Source organism: Struthio camelus, chromosome 1 (genome assembly GCF_040807025.1).
Source record: "Struthio camelus isolate bStrCam1 chromosome 1, bStrCam1.hap1, whole genome shotgun sequence".
Lineage (NCBI taxonomy): Eukaryota > Metazoa > Chordata > Aves > Struthioniformes > Struthionidae > Struthio > Struthio camelus.
The window spans coordinates 81,191,650-81,212,372 of record NC_090942.1 but is presented as its reverse complement, the minus strand read 5'-3'; the positions used below and the strand labels follow the sequence as shown (position 1 = coordinate 81,212,372).

The 20,723-nt window shown below is 43.4% G+C and overlaps 1 protein-coding gene across 1 annotated transcript; it reads left to right on the top strand.

Moving 5' to 3' along the window:
- Positions 1 to 2,973: 2,973 nt before the first annotated feature.
- On the top strand, positions 2,974 to 9,520 carry MANSC1 (MANSC domain containing 1). The gene is made up of 3 exons (XM_009678719.2): positions 2,974 to 3,532; positions 4,423 to 4,563; positions 8,320 to 9,520. Exons 1-3 carry the CDS (start codon positions 3,313 to 3,315, stop codon positions 9,279 to 9,281), a joined length of 1,323 nt encoding a protein of 440 aa, XP_009677014.2. The 5' UTR covers positions 2,974 to 3,312; the 3' UTR covers positions 9,282 to 9,520.
- Positions 9,521 to 20,723: the final 11,203 nt, after the last annotated feature.

The window sequence follows — 20,723 nt, the reverse complement described above, 5'->3', positions numbered from 1 at the left end:
CGTGTCGGGGCCCGTATCCCAAGCTGCCTAATAGGAACGTGCAAGCGGCAGAGTCCTACCATGCCTTTTTTGTTTTTGTTTTTCTTTTTCTTTTTTCTAACCGCCTTTGTCTGTGTTGTTAACAGATAATAACACACAGGAAGTAGCCCTCTGTGTTTACCGTGGCGGCGGAAATGAGATAACAGCCACCCAGACCAAAAGTTCACCTGAGACTTAGGTTAAGCAAAAAATCAAGAAACAAAAAAACACCAAGCAAAGAGGAGAAGGAAATGTACTTTGAGGCTTCAAACTTACTGCTTTTGTAGCTGGCGATCAAATCGGTAGCGAAGCAGGAAGGTTGTCCCTGACTCTATTCCCTCACAAATTTTCTGTTCCTAATCCTTGAAAAAAAGGATTGTCTATGGATATAAAGCAGTGCCTCTCTGCGAGCTCTGCACTGAACTCAGCATTATTTCTCGTGGCTGCCTTTACTGCTTCCTGCTGAGATTTAATTTAACATTAAAATAAAGCCTCTACCTTGTGGGAACTGCACATCCACCGTTACCCAGATGAGGGCTACAGGGAGAAAACCCCAATCCAACACCACTCTGTACAGCAGTAAGCTGCTCCACGTGGCTTTGTACCCTGATAATACTAGACCTTTCTTTCAACCACCTGAACAGCTGCTTAATTCCTGCCAAAAGAGCAATCCTAAATGAATAGTGTTAAAGCAATGTAATTATTTTGTTTGGAAAAACAGACTATTGTTGGCCCAATGCAGTTCACAGTCTTGAGCTCTGAATCTGCAAATATTCACACATGTGATTTAAATCACATCGACTTGCAGTGCGTGCACATGAAGATCCATGCAGGATTAGAACTTGATCGGTGCTTGTCGTAACGTCCTTTGACATCATCCGTCATGCTGAGGGAAATTTTAAAATTAGCTCCATTGGATCAGCACAATTAACTTTGGTTAACTTCACTGCTACCTCTAGATAGTGGTTTGTAAAGTACACTTTGCTCCTCTCTGAAGTGCTTTCATTTATTGTCGTGAAAGTGTGACTTTGTGTAGGCACCACCCCGGAAAAGTTTTCAATTTACCTGTCAGTCAACGTGTGTGTCTGCCACGTGGAGTTTTATCATTGAAAATGTTATTAAAATAAAGGTGTATTGTGTCAGTTGTGTAAATGAATCCCTTATTTTGCCTTCAACGTGGCCATAACACAAGTCCTCTGGGGTGTCCTGCCCCTCGTATATAAATTAATGTACTTGAAACTACACAGAGTATGCAGTTGTACATATATCTGCATGAGAATATGTAAATCTGACACCTGTATTACCAAGGCTCAAACAACATACGAGCCTTTTTTTTTTTTTGAGCTTTTTCCAACTCATCTGCTTCTACCAGGACTATGAAAACAAAGGCAGATGGCAAGGGTCCTGCCTAATGCACAGCCCAGGCAATATTTGTGCTTGCTTTTAATATTCGTTCCCATGGTTCATGCACTATGTCATATGATATGGCTAATGTGTGATATTTTTAATGTTCACATTCTTTTACAGCTTTTTTCTAACAGAGAAAATAATGTCACCAGTTTACCGAGTTTACCAGAAAAGTGAAACTTGGCTACCAAATCATTCTTCCACATCTCCAAGAAATATAAATACACATTTTCTCAATTAAAAAGCTGAGATTCTTATGTGCTTATATAGTACCAGCAGCTGAAACTTTCAGAAAAGTACCAAGAATGCAAGAATCGCAACAAAGCATTAGGAATTGGCCAAAATTGTCCATTTTATGTGAAATGAGGTGGTGGCTTCAGCCTAGCTCTTACAGCACACACATCCGTACAAAAGCCACTTCCCAGCTGCCCTAACAAAGGAGGCAGCGACCGAAAGGGCATGAAGGATCAATCAGCCGGCCATCGCTTGGCACAGGCCTGTCACCTGGAACAGGGCACAGCAGGCAGCAGGTCAGCAGGAAGCAGGATGCAGGATGTGCTGCTGCGCCAGGGCTACACCCATCCCCATGGAGGATCTCAGACATGCCTCGGAGAAGCAAAATATCTTACTCGACCTCCAGGAAACAGTGGCCCAGAGGTTTACGTGCCTTTCCTTAACTTACACAGCAGGTCTCTGCAAAAGACAGGACCAGACTCCTTATTTGCTTTAGGCTACTCTAACCATTGTAAAGCTACAATATGTAAAATAACTTGCCCTTTGGTGTTTCATCATGCAGTGGACCACACCTAATATTAAACTTGCCAGATTAAGCCCATGACCTTGGCACTATCAAAGGCAATAGAACATAGTTGTGCGTAACACAGAGAGCGACTTATTCACACTGCCATGGAGCATGAGCTACCTGAACAAGAAGGAATATATTTAGCAGTCTTCTCGTTCCTCATAGTCCTTACTCTCTGGGCCACTTTTACTCCTAAACACTATCCTAAAAGAAATAAATAATATATAAATAAAGGAATGAAAAATTCCAAGTAGAAAGCATCACCGCAGCAAACAATTGAACTAAGGCAGTTCAGAGAAGCATGTCTAAGGAGTCAGTCCAAACTCCCAGCAGACAGGCACGGACATATGAGCCCCATTCAGCAAACACCACGTGCTTAACTTTGCTGTGGTTTGAACAGGCTTGCTCAGGTAGCAAAGGCAATGCGTACGCACGCATTCAAATACGTGTATCTACATTTGCACATAGAATATGTGCCATGCAGTGTCGTGCACACAACGTGCAGGATACGCATGCTGTTCGCTTTCATTATAGCCTCAACAAGCGGGTGTAAGTTGGAGCTGTATGGGTTTAAGTTTAAAAAAAAAATAGCTTTAGCTGAAGTTTTTTTTTTTTTTTCTTTTGCCTAGACACCCCCCCTCCTCTACGGACAGCTGCAAGCCCCGCGCGTAGCCCCCCGCCCGCCCCTGCGGAGCGGGGCCGCCACGGCGGAGAGCCACTGCTGCTGCGGAGCCGGCGGCGGCGGCGGCGCCCCGCGGGCGGGCGGGGCCGGGTCGGTGCCGCCTCCCGGACGCGGCGGCCGGTGCGAGGGGGTTGCGCTGCCCTGTCCGCCGCTCTTTGGCCCGCCAGAAAAGCAGCCGCCCGAAATGCGCCTCTGCGCAGCCCTCGCCGCGTAGCTTTTCCAGCGGTAAAAGGGAAGAAAAAAAAAAAAAAAATCTCGGCGTGTGTTCTTGCTACGCTGAAAGTTTCAGGAAGCTCCTTGCACGATCCTGTTTTCGGCCGAGGAAAGCCTGCTACCTGTTTCCTCCCGCTGCCCCGAGGCCCAGCAGCCAGCCCGACACCTGCGAGCACCAGCCCCAGCCACCATGTCTCCCAGGAGCAGCTGGTCCCCGACTTACCTACTGGTAATCGCGTCTCTCATACCCGCACCATCCCAAAGCCAAGACTGTTCAGTAGAGAAAATGGAAAATACCATCATCGACATAAACTTGGCACTCTCCAAAGGCATCAGGGGTACCGAACCAGTTTATACTCCAACCCCAGAAGCCTGCGTGCGTTCTTGCTGTTTGGGAAAAAAGCTATCAGGTAACCTTTCTTTCCCTGAGTTTTCTGTTACTACCTGTGGAACACTTGCAATTTGTCTGGGCTTGCGTGGCTTCTCAAGGGGAAGGGACAAGAAACTTCTGTACACACATCACTGAAACATTAATTTATCTATTACCAGGAATATTAACTGCTTGTGACTGCTCTACTACGTTTTTTTTACGTGTTAGTCAGTGCTACTAGATCTTAATACTGGACCCCTGAATGTCCATTGCAGTAAAGAAACGAAGGGGCAGTTTTAAGGGCTAAAACCTCTCAGGTGCCCACCCTCCAGGATGTATAAACCATAATTAGCAGACACGCTGCAAAATAATTCGCATGTTGTGCAGCAGTTAATTTCAGCCAGAAATGGGAACGCTTACCCTTCTCTGTGCCTGCTGGTTTTCCTCAAGCCCTTAGAGCAGTGTGAGGTACAGTAGCAAACAGAAACGACTGTTAACAGTGGCCCAGAAAGCAGCAACAAGCCTAAGAGGCTCCAGGTATGTGATGGAAGAAGTGAATAAGTAATTCTCCACCTCAGAAATAATAATAAGGAGGTTTTCCTATTTATCAGGATTTGTAAGCAGGGAAATATTACATAAAGTGGTGCCAGTGCAGTAGGATCTGCAGACAGCCCATGGGTGAGGGGTGGATGAGACTCATTGCATTCTTTCCCTGAGTTCGTTTGTGCAGGAAGAGGAAGGGGTGACCCTTTGTTTCTTGGCTTTGGGCCATTCTTTTGCAGTCCCTGTGCTGTTTTTCCTGTAGTACTGTGATACAAGAGCTGCTTTCCTCTTATTCACACCAGGAAAAATTTAAGTTACCTCAGCACGGATTATTAAGATGCTATAAAAGTTCTTGCTTCTGAAATATGTATATATCTTCTTTTGCAGGAGACAAAGAGTGTAACTTGATGATTTTCGATGCTCAAAGGACAAGCACATATCCGAACTGCTACCTGTTTTATTGCCCTAGCGCAGAGGCCTGTCCAACGAAACTAGCAATAGGACTCGTGAGCTACAAGATAACTAGAGGTAAATCATAGGAAAAAACACAGATCCCTACACTATATGGCTTTTGCACTTGTTGCTTTTCAGTAGCGAGCAGATATTTGGGGGTTGCATTTTTAGCAAAAGGTTTTAAACCAAGCAGTCTAATTGGAAAATGCTTTTCTTTCGCCTTGTGGGCAATGGACAGGGAAGTGTGTGGGGAGCATCTGCACGGGCTCAGCTTCCCAGCTGGAGTAGGAACATCGTCACCATTCTGAAATTCCCATGTATTAGATTCACAACTTCTCATAGTTTTCCCTTGCTTAAAACAAAGAAGCTCCTTCTATTTTGATATATTCTGCCTGAAGAAAATTGCCTGTATATAATGCTGAGGAGTATTGCTGAAAGGCATAGAAACATGATGGCCTTGTAGCTGGCTGCATGTTCAAAGGGTTCATGCTACACTGATGAATGCCATGCACATATAAGCAGAAACACTGAGCAAATGTTAGGCAAGCCTCAGAGCATCGCTGTGATGTTAGTGAGTAATTGGCAATATTAATAATTACTTTCTGTTTCCAGTTAGGGAACCTGAAGCACAGATGCAAAGTGACTAAACTCAAGGCTTTGTGGCATGTGGGCTGCACGCTCAGAAATGTCTCACTATCTGGGCAGTGGCAAGTTAGCTGTTGGCTGACATTGACTTGCACCAGACCTGTTGGAACTCCTCAGATAAGAAAATGAGAATTAGACTATCCTGCCAAGGGTTCATAAGGTGGCTTTAGTGTGGCTGCTTGAGAGAGCAGAAATTTAGTACTAGGCTGAACTTTTACTAAAAAAGTGCACTTTTCCAAGAAGAACTATGCACAGAGCAACAGCAGGATATGTAGAAAGAGTATTCACATAATGTTACCAAATAATTTTGTGCAGACACAATCACACAGGAATTGGGCAGTGTGCAACAAGTGGGTTTGCGTGCCTCTAAGATTCTCATTACAACTACTCTCCTCTCCAGCCCCTTCTCCCCCAGATGAACACAGGGGATGCAAATAAAGAAACAAGAAATGTAACTGTGCTCATGCTTTTGTTCTGCAAATGGTGTAATGGCTCAGTTAAAAACTTGATTACCTATACCGTCTGTTTTGCATTTTGCATTTTTTGGCTTCTGTGAGCATTGAGTTATGAAAAGATTATGCTAGCTTATTTACATTCTGTTTCGATAATAAGCTTTCAAAGGTAGCTACCAAATGGTATCGGTACTGATAACCCTTTCAAGCTTTGTTTTTCCAAATGACAGTATATATGTGGTTACATGGAAACCCAAACTAAAAGTGGAGAAGAAAACGCTATTGGTAATAAAGAAAGCAACTTAGACTACTGAAGCCATATAGTAGTGAAATTTTGTTTTTAACTCTTCTTATGGCCTGTTAACTAATGGAAACAACCTATGACTTGTGAAGTAAAGCACTTCCTGGTTCTAGTCGCAAAGAGCTATTGCTGAAAAAGGAATAGCATTTCTGATTTCTGCTGTTCGTGTACTTCTGTGGAGCCTGGCTTTCCCACCCCACTAGGACACCCAGGCAAGACTGGCGAATTCCATCAAAGTATGCTCAGAAGGTGTTTGTTTTCAGATGCAAAAACCTGAGGCTTCATTTCTAATACAGCTTATTGGACAAACTTTTGGAGAACATCAGCAGGACCACTATGTCTTTTTAAAGGGTGGCTTGTGTAGCACCTTACTGTTTCTCACCAACAAGCGTAGCTGTTCTAGTGCCACAGCTCTGCCTCACACATGGCAGTTCTGAGCAAGCACATTTGGGAGCTTATAGTCTAACACGGAGACAACGCATACTGTACGGTCAGTGCTTCATGCGGAAAATGCGGAGCAGAGTTATTTAATGCAGGCAGTCACATTAACTAATGTCCGTGGGAGCGCCCTGGGCACAGGGAACAAGCAACAAGCTGGGAGCTGGCTTGGTGGCAGTGACCGGCCGCTTCCTTGCTGATGCGGAAATGTGCTCAGCACTGCAGGAGCAGCCCAGAGTTCGACTGCCTTTGCCCATACGGTTTCTGCTTTAGGTAATGCCTGAGCATTTTGTTATTTCAAGTCACTTTCTAAAATCAGAGTATGGCTTCTCTGTAAGTCACTCCTTGTGGTTGGAGTCCCTTTAGGGTCTTCCTTTGCTAACAAGCTGGTGTTTGGCTGGAAGTTTAGGATAAAAATTGGTATCTGTGGTTCAAGGTAAGTTGTTGCGCTTTTGTTTAATGCGCTGCCAAGTTTTGGGTTTTTGTGTTTGTTTGTTTGTTTGTCCCATTTCAGTTTTTGGTGCAGTCAGAAGGCTTGGAGGTATACTAGAACAGCAGCCAAATAGGCTTCTCTGTAAATATAATAAAACTGAAATAAATTCGTCCCTCTGGAAAGGAAAGAGTTCCTAGCCGAAAAAAAAGTGACCGTGAAAATATCATAGACTTTTTGTTATTTCAATTCCATGGCAGTTAACAAACCTTTTTGTTTCTGCAAAAGACAGATGAGTGAGAGTCAGAACTGCTCAAGAGCATGTCCTCTTTCCAGTGCTCCCTGTGGCGGCTGGACAATAACAGTAAGGACACAAATTCTGCGCCAGTTAGCCAATCTTTCCAAGAACTTTTGGGCTGTGGCTGGATTTATATTTGAAAGGCATATTCTACCACGATACTGGAAAAACGGAATTCACTGGCTTTACCAGGCATTTTGGGAACTTGTGCAACATTTGTTTGCATTCTCCAAGCAGGGCATTAAAATCCTTGAATTATTCCAGTGGCAATTTCATGTAATTTCACTTTGCTATATGGAAAACACTCAACTAGCCATCTTAGATCCTTCATTGGCCAAGTACTTTGATCAGAAATGTAGTTTGTAACCTGTACAGGCCTGGTTCACCGCCATGTAGTATGCAAGTTGCTGGGAATACAGCCTGTTTTGTTACAGTTAAGAAGGAGTAATCCCATATAAATTAGGAACTGTTCCTACTTTATTTGTAAATGGATGTCTCAGGGACACCTTGTCTGTCTAGTAAAATATCAGAATGTGGCAGTCATGTGCATGGAACTGGAGTAAAGCACTTTTACATGCTAATTCCAGGTGTTCCTAAAGCTTAAGAGACTTGTCATCAAGGCACCGAGACTGCCACAGATTTCCCACATGACTTTTGACAAGTCACTTCGCCTCTCTCTGCTCAGGTCCCAGTCTATAAAATGGAGATATTATTGCTACCTTTGATCATAAGCCAATTCTTATATGTGAATGAAATTATATCCAACAATCACAGGGTGTTTACATATTACAAGAAAGGGGAGTATATAATTATCTTGGTGGAAATATATAAGCCTAACAGATAAAAGTGATGTTGATAATATCCACTTCTTTATCGACAGAGACTAAGGATGGATTAAAGACAATGGGCCTACTCACTTTGCTTTTCACCTCTGAATAAACACTTACATGCATGCAATATGCTCATACTGCATAAAATTCGACCAAATTTGGATGATGGCTCTGTACAGGTGCATTACGTAAGAAGCTGCAGTCAGGGTCTGTTGTGTCCAGGTTTCAACTTGAGGGGTCTCGTGACACAGACAGAATTTAAAAGTCACTCTGCATATTTTAAAAGAAAAGATCTTGATGCCTCAGATTTATCAGTCATTACTTTCTGGACTCCATTTATATCTCTTTTACTAAGAAATGAAAATGATCAGAGTAAGCCTGTGGTAGTCAAAAATAGATTGAATTATTAAATACTGGTATTTCCTTTCTGTTTCTAGACACCCATGCTCTGGAGGATGCATCCTTCAAAAATGGATCCTCTTCATCTTCAGATGTTGGAGCCTTTATTTCTCACAGTCAGATGAGCCATCTGAACCTCACCACTGCTTTACAACTATCTGACTTTCATCCGGCAGCTGAACTCCCAAACCACATGGCCAAACACATAGACCGTAGTGAATTTCATACAGATTTGCCTAAAATACAAGGGACAAAGCATTCTGAGAGCTTAGACTCCACCCCAAGGCAGAAAGTAAATAACCTGCTGCCTACAAATGTGACTTTCTCTGTTGGAGCTGGAAATCCTTCCACTTCAGTCCCCATGACTCAGTCCATTGTCTCTGAACCCAGCAGTACCACCACTGCTCCTCTGCCTACGAATGTCACCAGGCTGCAGTCCAGTACAAGCTCTCTGCCAACTGCTGCTGCTAAACCTGGTGCCCTCACCACCACCTCAGCTACCTTTCTGCCTAGAGCTGAACCTGGCAGCCTGGCCACTGGTGTTGCCACTACTCATGTTCCTTTTTCCAGCCCCACAACTTCTGCTTTTACCACTGCGACCAACCAGGGGACCACAAACGGCAGCACTGAGTTGAGGCAGAGAAGGCCAGCCACCCCTTGGGTGCTAGCAGCTGTCTCCTCCAATGACACCAACCATGTCACCCCCTTCTCTTCTTCAGATTTTGCTCTGTCTAGTAATGAGTCCCCCACAGCTTTCCAAAACAATCATGAAGGTTATGAGCCATCTGATTCAGAAAACTACTTGCCAGAGGACCTTTTGAGGTGGGAGGGTGTCGTTCAGTTGGGAGAAAAAAGCAGCCTTGTAGCGGCCTTACTTTTTGGGGTGATATTCTTGTTATTAGTTATTGCACTAACAGGGAAGAAAGTCCACGAATCACTTCAGAAGAGATATTATACAAGGCTGGATTACTTGATCAATGGAATGTATGCGGACGTGTGATGGGAAGGGAGGGGGAAATAACTGGTCAGGAGCAAATGTGGTCATTGCTGAGGGATCTGCTCTAAAACTGAGCAGTAGATGCTGAAATCTTAGAAGGGGATGTATTCTGTTTGGCCACAAATGGGAAAGCAGCAGATGGTTTTGGTGGGGAAGAGAACTGCTATTTCTACACTGAGCTGTAATGTATAAGATTTGGTATATTAGTAAATCTTAAAAATAAACACTCAAATCCAAGGTAAGCCAAGAAGTTCTCTATTTTAAGGAGAAAAATCATCTGAAGAGCTTAACCTGTACTCTGTGACAAGATTAGTGGAATAGATGTACACCTAACGTTGAGCACGTGTGCAGCACATGAGTGTTTTCAGTGCTGTTTTGTCCTCAAATACCTTAGTATTTCACATTAGTTTGGCAATCCTATTTACTATATCTGTAGCCTTCAAGGAGTACTTAGTAGAAGAGTTTTGCATCTGAATGGGTTTAGGTTCAAACAGTAAAAATTGCACTCTACATAACATACATTGCTTATCTCTCCTTAGTTATGTGCAGTTTATTGATGTTTATCTTTAATGCTTTTGCCTGCATACATCATGCCTTTGTCATATCTATTCTTAAAATCACATGCCGCAAATTTGAGTTTGCCCTTTCCAAAGAGATTGTCACCTGCTAACCCACTGATGTTTTCCATTATGTGTCAGAGAGAGAGGTTTTATCATACCAAAGTCAAGCAAGCTGCAATCTGGCAAAGATCTGACCAAGTGACTTGGCATCTGCATGAAAGAATCCGCTCTAATCTACCTGAGTCCATAACAGGTGAGACCCACCACCTCATCGTAGAACAGGCAGAAATTTGTGAGGGGAGCTTAGCAAAACACAGTTATGAGAAAAAACAGAAAAGGTGTGGTCTCCAGTTCCCTAATATTTGGAGCGACTGAAGGGTAGTAAGAAAGTTTGAAAGGGAACCTATGCACCAGGCTGTCAACCTCGGGGAAGTTTGCAACAGCCAGTAGAAATAGATGAACGAGATGAACTTCTGGCATTGTGCTACTTCCCTCAGCAGGCTCTCAAAGAGTGGCTTGCCTCAGCACTGGACTTGCTGTCTCTCCTGAACACTGTAAGTCTCCCTACTCTCAAAGCACATCTTTTTCACTTCTAGGGTCATTTTTGTATGGCTGGCAACAAGCAAACCTGCTCCATGTTTCCCCACCTCTGGAACAGGAGCTTAATAAGGGTATGTGTAAGCACCTAATGCTTGCTACACAACTTTCAGTTTCATATTCACATTTTTTCCCCACCACTACCTAGTCTAAACCTGTTCGTAGAATGAAAGACTAGATATCAAAGTATCTGTGTGGCAGGCAGCACAATTACTGACAAACACGAAGACAGAGAAGGAAGGGTACCTCCTGAATACAAGGAAATAATGCTATTACAAAATACGAAGGGTGACTCACATCCAAGAGTTTCTTAGATCTGTCAAGGTTAGTGCAGTGGGAAGCGGTACTGATCCAAAAATGGCCTCAAGGCAGGTTTTCTGAGAGCTCCAACAATAACTTTATGCAGAAAATTCTGAAGATTCCATTATTCAAAGATCAAAGAAAAGACATTGTTCCTTATGTCAAGAAGTTGAATCCTTACTATATGGGGGCTGCAAATTGCTTTATAGATACAAAACCAGCTGGTCTTCTACATTGCTTAAGTAAGTCTGACAATGCTTAAATGAAAACCATTCTGAGTAACCTCTTAAAAGTGAACAAAATAACAAAAGGAAAGTATTTCAAGTTCAATGCACTTTGTTTAACCTCAATTTCTTTTTCTTTTCTTTTTTTTAATAACTATTTTCATGGGTCTGTGGTCAGGGAATGTGAGGAGGGGGGAAAAACATTTTGGAGAAATGAGTTAATAAAATAGTAAATACTAGGCCCTGTTGTGGGCTGTAAAACTGTAGGCACAGATCTGAAGTTGACTGTTTTTCTTTAAAAAGAAAGACAACTTACTGCAAAGCCTTCTACATTGCCTGTGCCAGTGGAGCAGCTTATTACAGGAGATGTGTTGGGAACAACCCCTGAATCCTTAGCATGTATTTCTACTGTAGTAACAGATTTCACAGAATCACAGAATGGCCAAGGTTGGAAGGGACCTCTGGAGATCATCTAGTCCAACCCCCCTGCTCCAGCAGGGCCCTCTAGAGCGTATTTCCCAGGATCGCGTCCAGGTGGGTTTTGAATATCTCCAGCGAAGGAGACTCCACAACCTCTCTGGGCAACCCGTTCCAGTGCTCTGTCACCCTCACAGGAAAGAAGTTTGTCCTCAGGTTCAGATGGAACTTCCTGTGGTTCAGTTTCTGCCCATTGCCTCTTGTCCTGTTGCTGGGCACCACGGAGAAGAGTCTGGCCCTATCCTCTTGACAACTTCCCTTCAGATACTTGTACGCATTGATGAGCTCCCCTCTCAGTCTTCTGTTCTCCAGGCTGAACAGGCCCAGCTCTCGCAGCCTTTCTTCAGAGGAGAGATGCTCCAGTCCCCTCATCGTCTTTGTAGCCCTCCGCTGGACTCTCTCCAGTAGTGCCATGTCTCTCTTGTACTGGGGAGCCCAGAACTGGACACAGTGCTCCAGGTGAGGCCTCCCCAGGGCTGAGGAGAGGGGCAGGATCACCTCCCTCCACCTGCTGCCAACACTCTTCCTCATGCACCCCAGGATACCATTGGCCTTCTTGGCCACAAGACCACATTGCTGCCTCTTGCTCAACTTGTTGTCCACCAGGACCCCCAGGTCCTTCTCTGCAGAGCTACTTTCCAGCAGGTCAACCCCCAGCCTGTCCTGGTGCACCTGGAGTTATTCCTCCCTAGGACCCTGCACTTGCCTTTGCTGAACTTCAGGAGGTTCCTCTCCGCCCACCTCTCCAGCCTGTCCAGGCCCCTCTGAAAGGCAGCACAGTCTTCTGGTGTGTCAGCCACTCCCCCCAGTTTAGTATCATCAGCAAACTTGCTGAGGGTGCACTCTGTCCCTTCCTCCAGGTCACTGATGAATACATTGAACAAGACTGGACCCAGGACTGACCCCTGGGGGACACCGCTAGCTCCAGGCCTCCAACTAGACTCTGCGCCATTCACCACAACCCTCTGAGCTCTGCCATCCAGCCAGCTCTCAATCCATCTCACTGTCCACTCATCTAGCCCACACTTCCTGAGCTTACCTATGAAGATGTGATGAGAGACAGTGTCCAAAGCCTTGCTGAAGTCCAGGGAGACAACATCCACTGCTCTCCCCTCATCTACCCAGCCAGTCATTCCATCACAGGAGGCTCTCAGATAGGTCCAGCATGATTTCCCTTTGGTGAGTCCATGCTGACTACTCCTGATCACCTTCTTGCCCTCCACATGCTTAGTGATGACCTCCAGGATGAGCTGTTCCATCACCTTTCCAGGGCTGGAGGGGAGGCTGACAGGCCTGTAGTTTCCTGGCTCCTCCTTCTTACCCTTTCTGAAGACTGGGGTGACATTGGCTTTCTTCCAGTCCTCAGGCACCTCTCCTGTTCTCCAGGACCTTTCCAAGATGATGGAGAGTGGCCTAGCAATAACATCCGCCAGCTCCCTCAGCACTCGTGGGTGCATCCCATCGGGGCCCATGGATTTATGGATGTCAAGTTTGGACAAAAGATCTCTAACCTGATCCTCCTCCACCAAGGGAGAGTCTTCCTTTCTCCAGACTTTCTCTCTTGTCCCCAGGGTCTGGAATTCCCCAGGGCTGGTCTTAACAGTAAAGACTGGAAGCAAAAGCAGCATTCACTAACTCTGCCTTCTCTATATGCTTTGTTACCCATTCAGCAGCGGGCTGACATTTTCCCTAGTCTTCCTTTTGCTAGTGATGTATTTGAAGAAGGCCTTCTTGTTGTCCTTGACATCCCTTGCCAGATTTAATTCCAGCTGGGCCTTAGCTTTCCTTGTCGCATCCCTGCACGCTCTGACAACGTCCCTGTATTCCTCCCAAGTGGCCTGTCCCCTTTTCCACATTCTGTACGCTTCCTTCTTCTGCTGGAGTTTTGCCAGGAGTTCCTTGCTCATCCATGCAGGTCTCCTGCCCGCTTTGCTCGACTTCTTACTCAGAGGGATGCACTGATCCTGAGCCTGGAGGAAGTGACGCTTGAATACTAACCAGCTTTCTTGGACCCCTCTTCCTTCGAGGGCCCTACCCCAGGAGATTCCCCTAAGTAGGTCCCTGAAGAGGCCAAAGTCAGCTCTCCTGAAGTCCAGGGTTGCAATCCTGTTACCTATTGTCCTGCTTCTTTCCTTCCTCAGGATCCTGAACTCCACCATCTCATGGTCACTGCAGCCAGGACTGCCCCTAGCCTTCTCATCTCCAACCAGACCTTCTTTGTTCGTTAGTACAAGGTCTAGCATTGCACCTCTCCTTGTTGGCTCCTCCACCACCTGGGTCAAGAAATTATCATCAATGCTCTGCAGGAACCTCCTTGACTGTTTGTGCCTAGCTGTGCTGTCTTCCCAGCAGATGTCAGGGTGGTTGAAGTCTCCCACGAGAACCAGGGCCTGTGAGCGTGAGGCTACTTCCAGTTGTCTGTAGAAGGCCTCATTGACGACTTCTTCCTGATCAGGTGGCCTGAAGTAAACCCCCACCACCATGTCAGCCATGCCCTTTAATCCTTACCCATAGGCTCTCAACTTGCTCTTCCTCTACCCTTAGGCAGAGCTCCATACATTCTAGTTGCTCCCTCACATAAAGAGCAACTCCACCACCTCGCCTTCCTGGCCTGTCTTTCCTAAAAAGCACGTAGCCATCCATGACAGCATTCCAGTCATGTGAGCTATCCCACCATGTCTCTGTAACCGCAATGAGATCATGGCCCTGCGACCGCACACAGATCTCTAACTCTTCCTGCTTATTCCCTATACTGCATGCATTGGTGTACAGGCATTTCAGAGAGGCAATCAAGCATGCAGGTTTCCCAGAAGAGGTGCAAGAGGAGGGAGAGACATTTGTTGGAGGGAGAGACAGTATTGATCGATACGAGACAGCACAGTAGAAATACATTGAAGAGAAGGCTGGCAGACATTTCACAGGATCGTTCACAGTATTCAGCATGTATTTGGCTAATGTAATTAGAAACATTGCCCTCCAGCCTGCACAGCAAACATACCCAGCACTGTGAATGGCAGGAGTATAGCAGACAGCTGCACGTGTGCCACGACTGATTTGGTGAGGAAGCTGAGCTGCTTGGCCTTTCCACAATTTTTGAGTGAAAGAAATGATTTTAAATGTTCTTACATTAATCCTTTTCTATGCTGGAGCAAAGCAAAGCAGATACTAGGCGGGTGTACTGAAACACTTACCTGATTTTTGCTATCCGTTTGTTGGATTAAGAGCAAATGGGGAGTTAGGTGATTCGTCTGGGTCATTCTGCTGGGGAACTTAGAAGCTGTGTTTGAACACCAGAGGGCAACAACAGTTTATTTAATAGAATTGAGTAGTCTGAGGATGTCAATTTAAACATATTTTAGCTAGCTCGGTTTTTAACTTTCCAATCAACAGCTATTTCATTGTGAAAATGTTTTATAACAAAGCTGTCCTATTCTTGGTGCAGGATTATATATGCATATATTTAAAACTGCTTACTATATCACATAGTGGTAGTGAACCACTACAGAAGAAAGCAAAACGTTAAACATGTTATCTTTTGTATTTTAATAACATTAAATCAGGTTGTATTATTAGTCACATATTGGCATTGTCAGTTAACAAAGCAGGAGGAAGAGATTTCCTATAACCACTCTTTAAACTATAATACTAGCTGTATGCACTTTGGAGCTTATTTATTTGTCTGGATAGTGCCCTTGCAATATGAAAGAATAAAGAAGTGAAATGGATTAACTGGAAAAAATCCACCAAGTTTTTCAGCATCACTGAAAAAATGAAAAATTTCTGTGCACTCTTCTGTTTTTCCATTGCTTGCTCCTCTGGTCTTAAATGTGCCCCACACCCCCGATGTGAAGTGAGCAAGCAGCAACAAACTTCTGCGGATAGTTCAAGAACTGAACAGATCTGTTTGTAGTAAGGAGAAAATAAGGCATAACCTTCTCACTCTAAAAGTAAATAAAAGTGTCTTTTTAATGACCTAGAAATAAAACCGAAATCACGTAACTTGATCATCAGCCATTGTGGTATGATGGTAGCCTGTGCACTTGAGGTGGCTCTTTCTAAACCTTACCGGTTGTGTTATGGCACAAGGCCAAAAACTGATTGATTTTAATCACTTGAAGAGTGTAATAAATGCTGTAGCTGCTTATTTCATGTTGTTGTTTTATTATGCTGAGCAAACAACAGATGTGTAAAACACTAAGTTATACAGACTGTCATGAACAAAACTATTTTGTGGTGCTATACACTAAGGCAAATAGAAAGCCTGCATTTTATGATGACCAATGTGAACAAACATAAATAAAAAAACCCTAAATTGAAGTTCTATTTGAGATGGGTGAGGGAAGAGCACATAGCCCCTGCCTGAAAGGACAGCAAACTTGCTATGGCATGTTTTCTTCAACTAGCGCTTCAGTTTATTGGAACTGTTGTAGGACCAGGAAATCCTTATACTCAGAATTCTTGCCAAGTAAATTACCAACCAATGAACCAGCCAAAAAAAAAGAAAAAAGAAAAGAAAAGAAGTACACAGGAAGACAGTTTCAAAACTGAATCTTTTTCTTCCTCTTACAAAACCATGTGAGTGGATTTGAATCTGATGACACCGTTAGATTTTGGATTTTACTCTCCATCCCATGCTTTGCTGCTAAAAGCATGGAGTTTATAGTGCTGTTACGACATTCAGCATTTACCACATGGCGCCCCTTCATGGACAGGAGCTAGACTTTGTGCTCTGTCAAACTCCTGAAAGGGCCATGGCTACACTGCTAGGCGCTTCGCAGCATTACTCCTTCTCTCGTGTAGGTAATATACCTCTGTATCTCCCCGTTCATAGATAGTTATGGGATGACAGCAACCCCTCATCATTCAAAAGTCTTGAGGAGTGTATATGCTACTCACAGCTGCTTTACCAGCCTCCTGATGGATAGGTCTCCTGCACTATTGGGGTAAATTTAAAGTTTCTCTTCATCTTTAGGAAGCCTACTCTCACTCTTAATCTCACGTTTTAGACTTGCTTTTTCTCCCAAGCCTGTGCAGTTCTTGACGAATTGAAGTGCAAACCATAGAACTGCCATTCCTTTTCCTCTTTATGCTTGCTTGAGAGCTTATAAACAATGAATGAATGTATTTTTCAGTTTCAGTATAACTATGCTAGATCACTGTTTTCTGTATATTATTTTGGCTCACTTCATGAAAAACCATCTGAGGGCTATGCATTAACTCTTCTACTCTGTTTGTTCTTGCCTTCCTACCTATAAAAAAAAAAATCATTGTCTTCAGTGGCAAAGAAGTTTGGATATTCAGTGTCTGGGAATATGTTCTCATCACTCTACTTTTTGTTTTAAAAAAATATTGAAAATTCCATCATACTGACAACAGAAGAAACACTTTGGAACAGTTATCAGATAATCTGTGTACTCTATATATAATTTTCCTCAAAGAAATTTAACTAGCAATTAACATCCAGAACAATTTCAAGCTGTTATAGGTAAAGCTAAACCACAGGCATGTTTTGAAACATTTGCTCCTTTGTAGTCCTCATGGAGACCACAAAGGTCCTTCTTAAAAACACTAGGATTGTCAGTATGGCTTTGTGCGCCTTTGAACCTGGCAGAAATTTGCCTGCTGTTTAGCGGAGTTTCTGAGTAAGCTTTCCTGTTTGCTTATAGGAAGGAGCCTTTTTTCCCCTATCCCTAAATCCAACTTCTACTGACTCTACGGAAACTCTCTTGTGTAGCCCAAGTAACTTATGAATGAGATGATGCTTTTATTTCAGTGGCCATGTGCTGCTGGCTTTGTGCATGCAGCTCCCATATACGTCAGTGAGAGGTCCTCATGTGCGTAGTTTATAGCTATAAATCAAGACCTCCTATTTAGTGGCTCGTAACTTTCAAAAACGATTGCCTTAGAGAATGACATGACTTCTCAGCCCAGAGGTAAAATTTATGAAAGAAGCTGAGGACAATTTTCCCAGCTGCTCCTGATTATTTAACCATGACAATGTTATCCTTGTTTTGTTTCGGGGCATGAAATAAGGAGTTCAAATGTTTTTCCATCATGTGATAACTGAGGCACTATTTCTGGAAATAATCCAGATTTGGCACATGCTATATGTTGCCCTTACTGAGCACACTGTTTCAGAAAGGCCAAAAATAATTTGTTTGTGAGGTATAGTTTTAGGCAAGTGAGAACAGCTCACGCTAATGCTGCTTGCTACTAAACTTAACAAAATACACATGTGGCTTTCCTAACAGACAAATACATAAAACAACAGCACACCTCATTCGAATGAATGCTGTAAAGGATGGCACATTTTGAGAAGTGACAGGCCTGACCACTGAAGTCTGTCCATGTGTTTCATCTAGCAAAGGGTGCAAGCTTCTCCAGACATGTGTTGGAGACTCCATCTCAGGTGCTTTGATGTTTTAGTTCCTTGCAGCTGCCAAAAATGGGTATCACTGGTAACAGCAGGCCAGTCAATGGTGACCCCATTAATTGCTAGCTAAAGTGATTATTTCCAGGAACTCGATCTGCACAATAGCCAAAGAGCCACCACTGAACCGCGTGTAGCCCACACGCAATCCCAGCTCACCCCCTCATGTCTGGAGTACCTCCCAGCTTTGTAAACACCATGAATTTGGAGCAGAGATGAAGGTTATCCTGGGCAGTGCTGCAGATTGAATTAAAGGGGATCAATACAGCAGCTGGGGGCCATAACCCTGAACAACAGCAAGTTACCACGCATCAGTGTTAACTCTCTCCAAGTGAGATGCTTCTTGTATCTGTTCAGCTGTGTGCTGATGCTACGGCCCAGCTGAGATTATAGAAGGAACCTGAAAGGTGAATTGAAAAGCTGAGTTTTGGTTTTAGGGTAAAGTTTACAACTTTGTTACTGAACATGATTTTTTTTCCCTTTAGTTAATTTTCACTTGATTGAATGTTGAGTATACCCCAATTAGAAACCCCTTACATTGTGGGTCTCATTATGGACCAGCTAAAATAAGATAGGTCTCTCCAGGAATGATTTTGTGTACTTCTTATGTGGCTTTTGACCTAAAATGTAACAAATTTTGTTTAAACCTTTAACTCAGCTTAACTCCAAATTTTACCTTACTATCATCATTTGTGACAACTCAGTACCTATCTTCTACCTTGCTTTTCTGTGCAGCCCTCCTATTCTCTACCCAATGTTGCTCAAGACTGAAGGTTTTACGCAGGGAGTGAAAAGGGGAATTTTCCCTTAAATTTCTGGAGTTTTGTTTTGCTTTTGTTTTGAGCAAAAAAATCGAACCTGTTTAAAACCAAACAGTATTTTAAACTTAGATTGTAATGTTCTAAACTTTATATCTGATGAAATGGTGTCCGTGTAACCAAATAATTAATGGGTGATGCATATGCCAAGGAGCCAGCACTGCACAATACTGAATGCTTTTTGCTCCTGAAAAGGTCCTTCTAAATCTACTGAAATTAAAAATAATACCTCAGAAAAAGCAGACTTTGTTCTTTCTTTGTCTCAAAGAGCCATGACAAAGGCTGCAGCTACACTGTAGGTGTGAGTCTCAAATGTTTTGTATTCACTTAAGTATAAATCATGGCACATTTCTAATGGACAAATCAATAAAAAGGACTGACAGATGCATAACTGAATACTATAAACTTTCCACGTGGAAACTGAGGGAGCTACTGGGGCACAGAATGAGACCAATAGCAATTCTACTTGTACACTGCAATCACTCAGGGGAGTAAACCAAATATGTAAAGGAAGAGCAAGCACCAACTGCCCAAACCCTGCCATATTGTAAATAAAGCTGTAGTTAGTGCAGAACGAGGGGCAGTAGAGAAAGCAGGAGCAACAACTGAAAAATTGGTATATATGAATGCTCTTTGAACTTTTTTTCCTCCTGTCCTTAAGTGGTTTGGGTCTTCGGCTCCCAGTGTGTTTTCTTCTAACATTGCAACCAGGATGCCTTTTGATATACAGCATTCACGACTGACTACTGCCACAATGTACCATAGCAAGCACGTATCTTCATTAATAATTCCTCCAGTTAAAGTGCCAAGATTCCTAAACCACAAATGAATATAGGACTCTGAACTGGCATTTCTTTCTCCTCTTGAAGCTTTACTTATTAAAAAAAGTGTTTGGTGAAATTAGCATTTTATATGTATTGTTCATAGAAAAGATCTCTTAATATGCTAAGATTAAATGGGGATTTTGTTCTGCATAAGCTCTTTTCAGATCATTCTAAAGGTATTAGCGTTTTCACAACTGTAGTAAGGAAAAAATTAGTAAAAGTTGCATTAACTGCAAAGCCCTGACACCGAAAAAGGCATTGGAAGGGGCTTTAGAAGACATGGCTATTCAGACACAACTCACTGGCTTTTACGCAAAGATGCATGTGACCAAGTACTATCTTTGTGGGTTTGGTTGGGAAGGTGGGGGAAGAAGGAAGGAAGAGAAAACCATTGGATACCCTCCTTCTAATCACTTCTTTTCTTGGGAGGAGAAAACAGAATCTGTTTATTACTAAACTTAATATGATGGCTCTTTAATAATATCTTTACAGCAGGCATAACTATTGTAAGAAATATATTCAGGGGGACATCTTTCTATGTGTTTGCCTTTGTCACCTACCTACATTTAATTGCCAGCTGCACTTGAAGACTCTATCAAAGTCCACACTGTAAGGAAATTATTCAAAGAACTAACAGAGATGGAAAAACAGCAAACGAGACTTCAGCCATGGATAACAGCCTCTCCCACCCTCTCAGCACACAAAGAATGAGTCAGAGGACATAAGCCGTGGAAACCATTATACATACAGCCAGGGCAAGCCTGAGGGCCTACACTCACTCCTGCTACTAGAGGCAATGAAGTCAATGGGCGATATTTTAGCCAGTGCCAAGGGTGAATTTGCATGGGGCTTTTTGCTGCCCTGTGCCTGCATCTCAACATCTTTTGTGGAGGCACAGGTGGTTACAGTACATCGGGCACTAGTGCTGCTGCCAGCTGGTAGCAGGGCAGAGCAGAAAATATGGCACTGCGTTTCCCCTCCAAGCGCTGTGGCACCAAAGCACAGCTCGGAATGGTTCCAATAAATCAGAAATCAATGAACTATAGTAAAATTATAGGCAAAGCCAAAGCCTTTTTGTAAAAAAGGGTAGACTGTAGAATCTGCCACTGTCGATTATCTTGGGATTTCATTAGTTACACCCCACTGAAAAGTAGGCAGGACTGATTAAAACTTCTAATATCAGTATTTTGAGCAGTTGGTTTTAAGATTTTAAAA